Source organism: Neoarius graeffei, chromosome 8 (assembly GCF_027579695.1).
Source record: "Neoarius graeffei isolate fNeoGra1 chromosome 8, fNeoGra1.pri, whole genome shotgun sequence".
NCBI classification, from domain to species: domain Eukaryota; kingdom Metazoa; phylum Chordata; class Actinopteri; order Siluriformes; family Ariidae; genus Neoarius; species Neoarius graeffei.
Window position 1 is genome coordinate 75,876,001 of NC_083576.1, and position 15,815 is coordinate 75,891,815.

At 40.3% G+C, this 15,815-nt stretch overlaps 1 protein-coding gene across 1 annotated transcript in view; it reads left to right on the plus strand.

Annotated features, from left to right (window-relative positions):
• shank2b (SH3 and multiple ankyrin repeat domains 2b) overlaps positions 1-15,815 on the plus strand; it is a 423,060-nt gene that overhangs the window by 103,135 nt on the left and 304,110 nt on the right. Inside the window, exon 9 of the mRNA XM_060928256.1 lies at positions 6,779-6,845. Coding sequence (XP_060784239.1) covers positions 6,779-6,845 — 67 coding nt within the window. The remainder of the gene's footprint in view (positions 1-6,778; positions 6,846-15,815) is intronic.

The window sequence follows — 15,815 nt, forward strand, 5'->3', positions numbered from 1 at the left end:
CAGGCACAGAGACCACACTTCCTTCATTGTACCTTGCAGGCACAGAGGCCATACCTCCTTCACTGTACCTTGCAGTCTCACAGCCCACACATACTTCATTGTAAACATACAGGAACCGAGTCCACACCTTCTTCACTGCACCATACAGGCACAGAGACCACACCTCATTCATTGTACCTTGCAGGCACATAGGCCACACATACTTCATTGTAAACATACAGGCACAGAGGCCACACCTTCACTGCACCATACAGGCACAGAGGCCACACCTCATTCATTGTACCATACAGGCACAGAGGCCACACCTACTTGACTGTGACTGATAGGCAGGGAGAAACATGAAGCACGAGAGAGACAAGAATTCTGATCATATGTTTTACTCAGTGACATATTTAACGAATACATTTTAGTAATAAACAGAAGCTGCGAGGCTCTGTGTGTGTGTTTGTGTGTAAGAGAGAGACAGAGAGAGAGAGAGAGAGAGAGAGAGAGAATGAGTGATTAAATATAATCATATGAATAAATATGTACATCATTAAACATCCCAGCTAATAGTTTCGACTAGTATAAAGCGTTCATTCCTCTCGTTTCATTTCTCTCTCATAGAGCATCATCATGCCTGTGAATATTTATTGAGCCTTCTTGTCTTCTTTAGTTCTCTGTTGCTCAGCTCTGCTGCTGCTGCTGGATAGTTTAACGCCCTGTATTATTCATCTCACGCTGCTAAAATTATATTTCACGCCTCAATTGCAGCTTGATTACAGCTCATTTGAGGACAAAGCGCCAGGCCTCCAAACGGATACACTGCATTCTGCTCGGTTAAACAAGACTTCCTGCAGCCAGAAGTAGCTGCATGCTGTGACCCCAATATCTTCATCCAAATCAGGAAATCATGTAAACATGGATGAATAATTCCCTCTTTAACCTTCTAAATAACAAAGTGTTCATATCTGTTCCACAGCAGGCATGCAAAGTATAAAAGCATGCATTATTCTAAAGTACGCTCTCATTGTAAAGGAACTTTGACAGGCATCACGATATGGACATCAGCACTATAACTTTTAGCGTACTGTCATTTGTGATGTGACATTTGTTTTCTTCGCAGTCTATCCCTGGATTATTATTATTATTATTATTATTATTATTATTATTGGGTGGCACGGTGGTGTAGTGGTTAGCGCTGTCGCCTCACAGCAAGAAGGTCCAGGTTCGAGCCCCGTGGCCGGCGAGGGCCTTTCTGTGCGGAGTTTGCATGTTCTCCCCGTGTCCGCGTGGGTTTCCTCCGGGTGCTCCGGTTTCCCCCACAGTCCAAAGACATGCAGGTTAGGTTAACTGGTGACTCTAAATTGACCGTAGGTGTGAATGTGAGTGTGAATGGTTGTCTGTGTCTATGTGTCAGCCCTGTGATGACCTGGCGACTTGTCCAGGGTGTACCCCGCCTTTCGCCCGTAGTCAGCTGGGATAGGCTCCAGCTTGCCTGCGACCCTGTAGAAGGATTAAGCGGCTAGAGATAATGAGATGAGATGAGATTATTGGGTGGCACGGTGGTGTAGTGGTTAGCGCTGTCGCCTCACAGCAAGAAGGTCCAGGTTCGAGCCCCGTGGCCGGCGAGGGCCTTTCTGTGCGGAGTTTGCATGTTCTCCCCGTGTCCGCGTGGGTTTCCTCCGGGTGCTCCGGTTTCCCCCACAGTCCAAAGACATGCAGGTTAGGTTAACTGGTGACTCTAAATTGACCGTAGGTGTGAATGTGAGTGTGAATGGTTGTCTGTGTCTATGTGTCAGCCCTGTGATGACCTGGCGACTTGTCCAGGGTGTACCCCGCCTTTCGCCCGTAGTCAGCTGGGATAGGCTCCAGCTTACCTGCGACCCTGTAGAACAGGATAAAGCGGCTACAGATAATGAGATGAGATTATTATTATTGGATTATGTAAGAATGAATCGCAAACTGGCTGCAGTTATATTTACCAAGCTTTGATGTCATATTACTAGCTGAATTTTAACCACAGATAAGAAAATATTTTTGTCAACCAAAACAGTAAAAGTATTTACAGGCTACTTGACCAGTATTTCACTTTTTTCATTGTATTATTCCAAACTTTTATGAAGTACTAATGTGCTGAATAGAATTATTGGAGCACTTACACTGAGATGGATACATACTGAAGATACATTCGTTCAAAATAAGGGTCAAGAAAGGGCGGATTATCTTTTTAGCCTGGGAGAAAAAAAGTCGATTGATAATTGATAATTCAGCAATGCTGTGGTATAATGAGGAAGGTGTTGATTAATTTTCTAGAACATCAATTCTAGCAGCAGATCTGGCTGGAAGATTTATACCACCCTGATTCCAAAAAAGTTGGGATGCTGTGTAAACTGTAAATAAAAACAGAATGTGAAGATTTGCATATCAAGATTTCAAAACCCTATGTTTCATTGAAAATAGTACAAAGACAACATATCAAATGTTGAAACTGAGCAATTTTATTGTTTTTTGAAAAATATATGCTCATTTTGATTTTACTGTCAGCAACATGTTTCTAAAAAGTTGGGACAGGGATGCGTTTACCACTGTGTTGCATCACCTCTACTTTAACAACACTGTAAACGTTTGGGAACTGAGGAGACCAACTGCTGTAGTTTTGAAAGAGAAATGTTGTCCCATTCTTTCCTGATACACAATTTCAGTTGCTCAACAGTTCGGGGTCTCCTTTGTCATATTTTGTGCTTCATAATACACCAAATGTTTTAAATGGGAGACAGGTCTGGACTGCAGGCAGGCCAGTTTAGCACCCAGACTCTTTTACCACAGAGCCATGCAGTTTTAATATGCGCAGAAAGTGGTTTGGTATTGTCTTGCTGAAAGAAGGAAGGCATTCCCTGAAAAAGATTTTGTCTGGATGGCAGCATATTGCTCTGAAATGTGTATATATCATTCAGCATTAACGATGCCTTCCCAGATGTACAAGCTACCCATGTCATGTGCACTAATGCACCCTCATACTGTACCATCACAGATGCTGGTTTTTGAACTGTACACTGATAACAAGCCAGATGGTCCCTCTCCTCTTTAGCCTGGAGGACGTGGTGTCCATGATTTCTAAAAAGAATTTCTACTTTTGGTTTGTCAGACCTCGGGACAATTTTCCACTTCGCCTCAGTCCATCGTAAAAGAAGGTGGTGGTGTTTCTGGATATTGTTTAGATCTGGTTTTAACTTGCATTTGTGGATGCAGTAATGAACTGTTTTCACAGATGATGGTTTTCTGAAGTGTTCCTGAGCCCATACAGTGATTTCCAGGACAGACACGTCTGCTTTTAATGCAGTGTCTCCTGAGGGCCTGAAGATCACAGGCATCCGGTGTCAGTTTTCAGCCTTGTCTCTTGCATACAGAGATTTCTCCATATTCTCTGAATCTTTTAATGATATTATGTACCATAGATGATGTGATCCACAAATTCTTTGCAATTATATATTGAGGAATGTTATTCTTAAATTGTTGCACTGTTTGCCCACGTAGTCTTTCACAGAGCGGTGAACCCCTCCCCATCTTTACTTCTGAGAGACTCCGCCTCTCTGGGATGCTCTTTTTATACGCAATCATCTTACTGACCTGTTGCAAGTTAACCAAATTATTATATATTTTTTAGCATTACACAGCTTTTTCAGTCTTTTGTTACCCTGTTCCAACTTTTCTGAAATGTGTTGCTGACATCAAATTCAAAATGAGCATATGTTTTTCAAAAAACAATAAAATGTTTCAATTTTAACATTTGATATGTTCTCTTTGTACTATTTCCAATGGAATATAGGCTTTCCTAGATTTGCAGATTATCACATTCGTGTTTGTTGTTTTTTTTTTTTTTTACAGTTTAAACAGCATCCCAATTTTTTTTGAATTGGGGTTGTATCAATGTGCTCATTTCTATGACTTATATGGCAGATTAAAAAAGTGTATGATATGGTGAACTTGTCTTTGAGAAGATCTACATTTAACAATCATAGAAGGCATCTCCAGGTCAAGATTTCCAGTTTCTCAGAAACATGACAAGCTGTGTCTTACAGTATATTAATAACGAAGTGAAGAGGAAGGAAAAGATAGAGACTGGTGATAACAGGAACAAACTAGTTTTGCGGATGTTCCACAACATTAAACTTAATTCTGAATATATAAAGCGTACAATGTAGCATTCTTTGTCTTTAATCAATAAAAAACATTGTTGGTGTTGTCAAATAGCTTGTTGTATAAATAAGCAGAATAAAACACTTCCAGACATGATGTTAAAGGAAAGTAATTAACTTCAGGGTGGTAAGGATAACTCCATTTTGCTGTCGGTCGCATCACACCACCTCACTGTTAATAATTTTTTCTATAACATAGAAATATAGCAGGTGTTTTATTGCTTTTTTCATATTTTCAGAGGTATTTGTAACACCAGGATGTTTCCCCTCCCTGCCAGCAGAGGTCACAGTCTCCAGTTCCAGTGCAACCTGAATCGTGCCACCAATTTACTGTTTACTTCCTCATTTCTTGTACACACTGTAGTTCATAGTGCGAAGTCTTGCCAGTTCTTATATGTTCTGAATCCTTATTCATTCCTGTTACTTCTGGCTAAACCCTTTGGCTGTTCATTTGACCACTCTTTACTTTGTCTTTGGGTTCTGTCGTCGAGGCCTGATCACATTTTCAGACATGTTTGTTTTTCTGGTTTGGATTTTGGATCTTGTATAGGAACTGTCAATAAAGCCTCCTTCCATACGGATCCTACACCTTCTCCAGTGTCCAGTCCAATACCCAGACATTTTTAGGAGCTCACGGTTTAGGAAAATGTATGATTCATGTTCATGATACATGTTCAAATTGTAAATATTGTTATATATTCTGTGGGCATGAGTGTTTTACTGGGAAATACACCATTTGTACCGTAGTTTTCATACGAGCTACACCAGGGACACGGAGAACCAAAACCGTGATATAAATCTCTGTGTCACTCATGAGGAAATTGAGGATTTATTTTGAAAAATTTGGGTACTTTTTGTTTGTGAATGTTGCTGCATTCATGTGCTATGGGAAGATGATATTTTCCAGTTGGGAAGTGGTATTTACCAGTGTGTTGTGTTCACATGCTTTTGTTGTTGTTGACAAATTAAAGATGGTGGACCAGATTCAAGTTAGCAATAGTTAGTTAGCTATCGTTAGCAATAGCGTCTGCTCTGGATAGGTAAAAACAAACCATAACAACACATTTTTAAAGGAAACGGATTTCTAACGTATTATATTACACTTGTTAATGACGCAACATTGCATAGACACAAAAAACTACCCACTAGTACTAGTAAAAAAAAAAAACTTTAGTAGCGTACAGTGCTTAACATTCAAGTGTCTTGTACCGCTCGCTGCCATGTTGAAAAGGTTAAAGTTCATCTCATCTCGGCAACTCGTGTATCAAAATTTTCTACGAGTTGCCCAGTGGAAAATACCACAAGAGGGGGCGTTCATGTGTGCTTTCCATGTCGGCGTTTGGTATTTACCATAATTCCCATAGCACATGAATGCAGCATGTGTCAATATAATAAAAAGAAAATCACATTTTGGTTTGAAGATATGAAGTTTATCTTCTTGTGTTGAAAAACTTGCATTTTTCACATGAAACACATCGCAGATCTGAGTGACACATTTAAATAATATGGCGTTGAGTGGTATATCGGATATATTCTATTCAACCAGAATGATGTTGAATGTGTTGAAGACGAGTAGCTGAATGGAATATATCTGATATACCAGAAAAAAAAGCCAGCCAATATTATTATTATTATTATTATTATTATTATACATACACATTCCTTTCGTGTGTTCAACATGTCTTTCTCTTTCAAAATTCTCTCAAAGTCTTCTGTATTTAATGAAGCAAACCTGGTGGCCATGTTTGTTTACAAATTGTCAGTGTCACTCGCTAGCACGGAAGTTTTACATCTCCAACGTGTGACATGTTGTCGTGACACCCATGCAATATTGTTAACCATATTCAACATTCATTCTCCACTGGGTAGAGTGACGTAATACACGTAAGATAAGCGGTATGTTAACAATATTGCATGCTATTAAACCACATGAATGAAACCCGTTAGAAGGGAATAGAACACATTTTTATTCCATTGAAAAAGTGTCCTGTATGTATAATAATTCCTGATATTTCACTCCAATCACGTCACTCCCATGACGTGTTTTCCTGCTGACTAGACACATGTTGTCAGAATGGCGAACCGGTTCAAAATTAAAATTCTTTTGATTAACTTGTGTATTTTTTGTGGACGTGTTCATATAATATAAAGAACATTACACGGTAGTGCAAAGATGTGAAGTTTATCTTCTCATGTTGAACATATTTTTACTCGTTTGCATCGTTCACTCGTGAATATGCTCACCACTTGAAGATAAACTTCATATCTTTGCGCAACTGTGTTAATATCCTCTCTATATATATTTTGGTAGTTAAGATTTTGTATGAGGATTTTTAATGTTACAGTATGTTAATACAAATATACTTTAGGTGCTGTCGTGTTGATTTACCAAATATTATGGCGGATGATCATAAGTGCTTCTCGCAAAAAAACACCAACACGTGGACTCATTGCAAACATGGTACATATTGTAATACAGTACACACAAGATGCGTGTCTATTGACTCATAATGCTCAAGCAATCAATCAATCGAAACCATTGTGCATGATATTGGAATCAATGCTGAACTGATCTTTTTATCTCCTTTTTATTTCTAAAGGTGGCCATCATTGCAGGGAACTTTGAGCTTGCAGAGTTCATAAAGAACCACAAAGACGAAAGCGCTGGTAAGTCAGAGCAGTTTGCTTTCTTTAATGAAAACTGTTGCTCAGCCAAAATGTCCGTCTGGCATTTCATGTAAGAGTCTCAACCTTACAAAATGAGATTTTAAAATGAAGCTCCTTCCTGTTTGAGTAATGACACTGATTTTCCTGTCGCCGGTGGCACAAGGTGAACTTGGGTTGCATGGCAAATAAAGACTTTCCCAAACTGTATGTGTAGAGTTTATTTAGAGGTAGTACTGTCCAGAATTTAGTTGCACCTCAGAAACTTAAAGTTCATTATTAACTAATAGTGCATAAAGCAGTGTTGTAGTTGAGTCACTAAACCTCGAGTCCAAATCCAGTCTCAAGTCCCCAGTGTTTAAGTCCAAGTCATTAAAGAAAAGTTCGAGTCAAGTCCACTATTGATCTGAGGCCAAGTTTACATTAGACCGTATCTGTCTCATTTTCTTCGCGGATGCACTGTCCGTTTACATTAAAACGCCTGGAAACGGGAATCCACCAGGGTCCACGTATTCAATCCAGATCGTGTCAGCTCCGGTGCTGTGTAAACATTCAGAATACGCGGATACGCTGTGCTGAGCTCTAGCTGGCGTCGTCATTGGACAACGTCACTGTGACATCCACCTTCCTGATTCGCTGGCGTTGGTCATGTGAGGCGACTGCTGAAAAACGGCGCAGACTTCCGCCTTGTATCACCTTTCATTAAAGAGTATAAAAGTATGAAAATACTGCAAATACTGATGCAAATACTGCCCATTGTGTAGTTATGATTGTCTTTAGGCTTGCCATCCTTCCACTTGCAAGTGGTAAGTGACGCGCATACCCGATATGCACTGAGATCACACACACAGCGGCTCAGTCCTGAATCACTGCTCGTGCACTATACTCGCACACTCTGTGAGCTGCGCAGGGCCGGAGTGCGCACCCTCCAGAGGGCACTCGCTGTTCAGGGCGGAGTGATTTGGAGCGCAGGATGCCTGCAGAGCCGAGCGTATCCGTGTATTGGCGTTGCTATGTGCACGCGAATCGTGTATTGGCGTTGCTGTGTGCACACTAATCGTTTTAAAAACGTTAATCTGATGATCTGCTGATACGGTCTAATGTAAACCCCACCTTAGTCGAGTCTGAGAACAAGACTCCAACCGCACCATTTGACGGTGGCTATTGCTGCTTTTATGTGAAACCGTCTCTACTGCTGTATTGGACTAACGTTACTGCTTGACTGCCCTATTTTAGTTAATAGGCTACAGATAAAAAGCTTGTTCATCGCTCAGAAAGCCCCGCCCTCTATCAACAGGGCAAATAACATGAGGGAGGGTTAACACTAGCTAGTTCATCGCTCAGCAAGCAAGCTCCACAATCAACAGAGCAATGAACATAGCGTGTGACTTCCTTCTCTGGGTGGAGTCTTGCCAAATGACGATTGAAGTTCGAGGTTGTCCCCGTCGTCTCCTCGATAGTTCTTCTACATATTGAACACATAGCAGTGCATTTTTTTCCCACTGCACGAGAAGTCAGTATAAGAAAAGCGAACAATCCTAGGGGCTTCTCTCCAGGCATTTTAGCGCCATTAATGTTAGCTTGTTCCTGAACATGACGTATGAACAGGTGAATGTGCATTCTCTTCTCTTGCACGAAATTAGTATAAAAATTAATGTAGATATAAATATCTTATGCCAAATTATTATGGCATGTTACAAAAGATAAAGAAAAAATCTGAGTCCTCGTTTCCAATTTATAAGTCCGAATGCAGTTAATGCAATACAAGCCTGATATAAAGTGCACAGACCAAATTCATCATGGCCTCACACTTGCAAATTCATAATACTTCGCATGACTCAAGTTGTTTGAAAAGAAGCGCGTTATGGATAGGCACCGATCGATGGGGTTAATGTACATACTGTAGCTTGTCTTACTACCTTGATTGTATGAAATTGAACAAAATCACCCTTGATTGTTCAATTTAGTTACATTCTGACACACAGTAAGATAGTGTTCATGTCTTTGGGCTGTATTCAGAACTGGAAACTTACCGCAATGGCTTAAGTTTAAAAATTACATCAACATTTACTCTGCGAAAGTTCCTTGTATTCAGAGTATACTTACACACACAGTGTGCTTAAATTGATTTCCTGAGCTCGCAATTCAGATTATTAAAATTGCCTGAATATACAGTACTGTGCAAAAGTCTTAGGCACATGTAAAGAAATGCTGTCGACCAAAAATGGCTTAAAAAATAATGAAATTAAATGTTTCAACTTGAAAAAAATACTATAAACAGTAAGCAGTAAGTCATAATAAATGAAACAAAGTCAATATTTGGTGTGAGACTACCCTTTGCTTAAAATATATATATATATATATATATATATATATATATATATATATATATATATATATATATATATATATATGTGCCGGCGAGGGCCTTTCTGTGCGGAGTTTGCATGTTCTCCCCGTGTCCACGTGGGTTTCCTCCGGGTGCTCCGGTTTCCCCCACAGTCCAAAGACATGCAGGTTAGGTTAACTGGTGACTCTAAATTGAGCGTAGGTGTGAATGTGAGTGTGAATGGTTGTCTGTGTCTATGTGTCAGCCCTGTGATGACCTGGCGACTTGTCCAGGGTGTACCCCGCCTTTCGCCCGTAGTCAGCTGGGATAGGCTCCAGCTCGCCTGAGACCCTGTAGAACAGGATAAAGCGGCTAGAGATAATGAGATGAGATGATATATATATATATATATATATATATATATATATATATATATATATATATATATATATATATGTATATATATATATATATATTAGTAGTCTCAGGTCCAGTGAGTGCAGTTTTATGCGGAAATGAGCTGTAGGTTTTACTGAGCATCTTCCAGAACCAGCCACAGTTCTTCTGGACACTTTGACTTTCATACTCGCTTCTTCATTTTGCACCAAAACCCAGTAATCTTCATTATGTTTTCTTTTTTAATCTGAAAAGTGCTCTCTTATGTAATACGCTGCTCAGGTACAAACCTTTTTCTTTTCTGTAACATTTAATTTTGTGCTGGAAAATAAACGAACATTCTGAACTCTAAAATGTTTTTGTACTGACTCGATAACGTAGAAGTCATAAAATAGAAATCTATAACAAAGTTTGTATGAAAAAAATACTGCACAATACTGCAGTTCATGCTTTTAATGCATTTCATAGCAGATTTTTCTTAAGATTTTCAGCGAAAGGTGTCTTCACAGTGTCTAGACCACGTCTAGACCAGCCACTAGTCTTTAAATACAACAAACCCACCCACCCCCCCAAAAAAAATAATAATAATGGGATAGAAAATGCGGTCTAAAGAAACGGATTAGGTTTTTCTTTCAGCCTTATTTATGAAATAAATTTTGTTCAATACATTCAGGATTTTTCTGTCTTGGAAATAATTTTCCTTACTTGTCAACACAAGTCCATTAACTTTATTAAACACATCACACATCATTTATTACTTATATAAGCTCATAGTTCAACAATCTTGTGCATTATTCATTGTTAGTACATGTGCTGCAAAGTTCTACTGGGCAAAAAAGTACTTTGATGCCACGCTGTATCCTATTTTTCATCTCTATCTCTCAGTTACAGTACTTCCTTGTGAAGTTGTTCATTTGCCAATTCTATTTCTGCTAATCTGAATATGACCCTTGGATCTAGACATCAACTTGATCATTCTCTGTGCTGCAATGAACACATGTGACCATGTGTAATTAGCTGAATGTTTATATTTTAATGGGGTAATGAATAATTACCCACGGATGCCACATGATATTCCCTGAACCCATCACACACGTAGCAGATCTCATCTCATTATCTCTAGCCACTTTATCCTGTTCTACAGGGTCGCAGGCAAGCTGGAGCCTATCCCAGCTGACTACGGGCGAAAGGCGGGGTACACCCTGGACAAGTCGCCAGGTCATCACAGGGCTGACACATAGACACAGACAACCATTCACACTCACATTCACACCTACGGTCAATTTAGAGTCACCAGTTAACCTAACCTGCATGTCTTTGGACTGTGGGGGAAACCGGAGCACCCGGAGGAAACCCACGCGGACACGGGGAGAACATACAAACTCCACACAGAAAGGCCCTCGCCGGCCACGGGGCTCGAACCTGGACCTTCTTGCTGTGAGGCGACAGCGCTAACCACTACACCACCGTGCCGCCCCACGTAGCAGATGTCAATATAAATTTTATAACAAATAAAACTCATCGGCGTCTTTTTCTCCTTCGATGGTCAAAGATGACTGCTGAGGAATTTATCCCAGAGCAAACATGTTCATTTCAGTTAATAACACGCATAATCAAGTCGCTCATTATATCTAGAGGAAATGTAACAAATTAAATTAATCATTAGCGATCATTAGACAGTCTGGAATGGGAGAAATGAGACGGCACCGGATAAACAGCTCTTAAAGAACGTCATCAAAGTGCTCTTTATATCATCGTATTGGGATTTTTTTTTTGTCATTGTTGTTGTATCATACCTTGTTCTTTATGCTTGTGGAAATCACAACCCACTACAGCATTATCAAAGTTCATCTCATCTCATTATCTGTAGCCGCGTTATCCTGTTCTACAGGGTCGCAGGCAAGCTGGAGCCTATCCCAGCTGACTACGGGCGAAAGGCGGGGTACACCCTGGACAAGTCGCCAGGTCATCACAGGGCTGACACATAGACACAGACAACCATTCACACTCACATTCACACCTACGCTCAATTTAGAGTCACCAGTTAACCTAACCTGCATGTCTTTGGACTGTGGGGGAAACCGGAGCACCCGGAGGAAACCCACGCGGACACGGGGAGAACATGCAAACTCCGCACAGAAAGGCCCTCGCCGGCCACGGGGCTCGAACCCGGACCTTCTTGCTGTGAGGCGGCAGTGCTAACCACTACACCACCGTGCCGCCCCATTATCAAAGTTATTGCTATAATTAATATAATTCATGTCAACAGGTATCTAATCACAAATTTAATTTAAAAAATTAGGTTTTATTAGTGGAAGGTTTAGAACTATCCATCCATCCATCCATTATCTGTAGCCACTTATCCTGTACAGGGTCGCAGGCAAGCTGGAGCCTATCCCAGCTGACTATGGGCGAGAGGCGGGGTACACCCTGGACAAGTCACCAGGTCATCGCAGGGCAACACATAGAGACAAACAACCATTCACACTCACATTCACACCTATGGTCAATTTAGAGCCACCGATTATCCTAACCTGCATGTCTTTGGACTGTGGGGGAAACCGGAGCACCCAGAGGAAACCCATGCAGACACGGGGAGAACATGCAAACTCCACACAGAAAAGCCCTCGTCGGCCACTGGGCTCGAACCCAGAATCTTCTTGCTGTGAGGCGACAGTGCTAACCACTACACCACCGTGCCGCCCCAGTTTAGAAATATAAAAAACCTGAAAACATCTAAATATTATTCTACACATTTAAGTATCGTGCCTAATTCTTAAATCGTTTGTTTGTAAGGCGGCGACACGAGCCGTAATCTTTTCCTCTCTCCGACTGTAAAAGGCATGCTCGATAATTATATATTTGCAAAGTCATAAGGTCAGTTTTTAGCATCAGACAGCAGAAATTTCCAACAAATCTAAACTTTAAATAATTCCACAGTAAGAATGAGACCGGGCGGCATGGTGGTGTAGTGGTTAGCACTGTCACCTACCAGCAAGAATGTTCTGGGTTCGAGCCCAGTGGCCGATGGGAGTCTTTCTGTGTGGAGTTTGCATGTTCTTCCCATATCTGTGTAGGTTTCCTCCGGGTGCTCCAGTTTCCCCCCACAGTCTAAAGACATGCAGGTTGGGCCAATTGGTGGCTCTAAATTGACCGTGAGTGTGAATGGCTGTCAGTCTCTATGTGTCAGCCCTGCAATGACTGGTGACTTGTCCAGGGTGTACCCCGCCTCTCGCCCATAGTCAGCTGGGATAGGCTCCAGCTTGCCCATGACCCTGTACAGAATAAACGGTTATGGATAATGGATGGATAGAATGAGACCTAATACCCATCACTATCATCTATCTGCTGCTATTTATCAAGGAAGTTTGTGTTGCGATAGCTACAAATAAATCAGCATCTAGCTAGTTTATCATGCTAGCTATTAGTTGACACCTGTTATTAGTTATCTACCTATCTACCTACCGCAGTGACCTCAGTTGGACATCACTGACCATAATTTACGGTCTGCTATTGCTATTGGCAACTGCTACTTCTCAAGATTGGTGTCTTCTACTAGCTGATCAATAAAGGTCCAGGCCAGTCGTCGTCTACTGCGTTTTCCATGGATTGGCTCCCAAAGAATCACCTTGTGGATTATTTCCTCCTTACTTGTCCAACAATGGCCAGAAAAACGTAGTCTCCTTTCTGCTGTTGTTGTTGCTGTTGAAAGTTTTGGAAGGTCTCCATAGAGCTTTTTGTTTGTAATTTGATGTCACATTTTGAACTGCTCTGAGCATCTTGGTGTATGCTTCATTGAGTTTTCTAGTAAGTGCACTAGTTAGCGTCCATGAATTGGACCCATAAAATAAGACTGTTTCAACAGTTGCCCTGAAGAACGGCACCTTGATTTTCCTGTCCAAATGAGATTTCCATACTTTGTCCATTTTTTTTTGGAGGGCTGACCAGGCTTTTCCTATTCTGGCGTCTATGCCCTTTTTACTAGAGCTTATCAAAGATCCCAGATACACTAAGTCACCTACTTTCTTGAATTGATTGCCATCAAATGCCGATAGTAATCCTTCTTGTTGGTTGTATAACATATATTCTGTTTATTCTGTTATTAGTTAACTTTAAGCTAATATCAGTTCCTTGGTGTAAGGGTCACTAATTTAGCCTCAGTAACTAAAACTAGGTAGAGACTGTGACTAAAGTTACAATAATTTGTGCTAACTGTTACAAACCAGGACATCTGGTCACCATAACCTATAGATCCAGAATGGTAAGAGATAAAGAATGACATTTAGTGAGGAAAAGTTTACACCCTGCCGTCCTGAACAAAATTTAAAAAAAAAAAAAAAAACGACTGAAAAAATCATGAAAACTGACAGAGTTATAAGTAACTGAAAAAAAATTCAGCTTTTCATGGATCATTCCAGTTCAGTGATCCAGATCATCACCAAAAGTCACAGCAATGTAATTCAGCCCCGAGGTATTCTTCTTGTGAAATTTGGTGGTGATTGGTTGAAAACTGAAGGAGAAATAGCATCCTAAAAACAGAAGGAAGAAAAAGAAAGTAGAAAAATCCTGAATGAGAGTAACAATTTAACTACATAGAGACTGTGACTAAAGTCACAGTAATTCACACTAGCTGACCTTTGTCAGTTGAAGGTCAAGAAAAAGTTGTGCTCTGCCGCCCTGAACAAAATGGTTTTTTTTAATTGATTGAAAAAAATCATGAAAATTGACAGTTATAAGTGGTTGAAAAAAAGTTTGTTTTTCATGAATCATTCTGGTTCAGTGACCCAGATCAGCACCAAAAGTCACAGTAACATAATTCAGCCCAGAGGTATTCTTCATGTAAAATGTAGTGATGATTGGTTGAAAATTGAGAGAGAAATAAGTGATTGAAATAAAGCTGTTTTTTCATGGATCATTCCAGTTCAGTGATCCAGATCAGCACCAAAAGTCACAGCAACGTAATTCAGCCCCGAGGTATTCTTCATGTAAAATTTTGCATGGTGATGATTGGTTGAAAACTGAGGGAGAAATAGTGTTCTAAAAAATGTTAGGAGAATAATAATAAAAAGAAGAAAACGAAAGTAGAAAGAGCCTGAATGAGAGTAAAAATTTGCACAAATTAATCAGTGTGTGATTTGAAAATGACATCTTTACTTGCACTTACTTATTTTCATACTTACTTTGAGTGAAAAACTTGAAGCTGTATCATAATATTTATTTACACAATTGCATGTATACAGTGGTGGTTGAAAGTTTGCGAACCCTTTAGAATGTTCTATATTTCTGCATACATATGACCTAAAACATCATCAGATTTTCACACAAGTCCTAAAAGTAGATAAAGAGAACCCAGTTAAACAAATGAGACAAAAATATTATACTTGGTCATTTATTTATTGAGGAAAATGATCCAATATTATAGATCTCTGAGTGGCAAAAGTATGTGAGCCTCTAGGATTAGCAGTTAATTTGAAGGTGAAATTAGAGTCAGGTGTTTTCAATCAATGTGATGACAATCAGGTGTGAGTGGGCACCCTGTTTTATTTAAAGAACAGGGATCTATCAAAGTCTGATCTTCACAGCACATGCTTGTGGAAGTGTATCATGGCACGAACAAAGGAGATTCCTGAGGACCTCAGAAAAAGCGTTGTTGATGCTCATCAGGCTGGAAAAGGTTACAAAACCATCTCTAAAGAGTTTGGACTCCACCAATCCACAGTCAGACAGATTGTGTACAAATGGAGGAAATTCAAGACCATTGTTATCCTCCCCAGGAGTGGTCGACCAACAAAGATCACTCCAAGAGCAAGGCGTGTAATAGTCAGCGAGGTCACAAAGGACCCTAGGATAACTTCTAAGCAACTGAAGGCCTCTCTCACATTGGCTAATGTTAATGTTCATGAGTCCACCATCAGGAGAACACTGAACAACAATGGTGTGCATGGCAGGGTTGCAAGGAGAAAGCCACTGCTCTCCAAAAAGAACATTGCTGCTCGTCTGCAGTTTGCTAAAGATCACGTGGACAAGCAAGAAGGCTGTTGGAAAAATGTTTTGTGGACGGATGAGACCAAAATAGAAATTTTTGGTTTAAATGAGAAGCGTTATGTTTGGAGAAAGGAAAACCCTGCATTCCAGCATAAGAACCTTATCCCATCTGTGAAACATGGTGGTGGTAGTATCAAGGTTTGGGCCTGTTTTGCTGCATCTGGGCCAGGACAGCTTGCCTTCACTGATGGAACAATGAATTC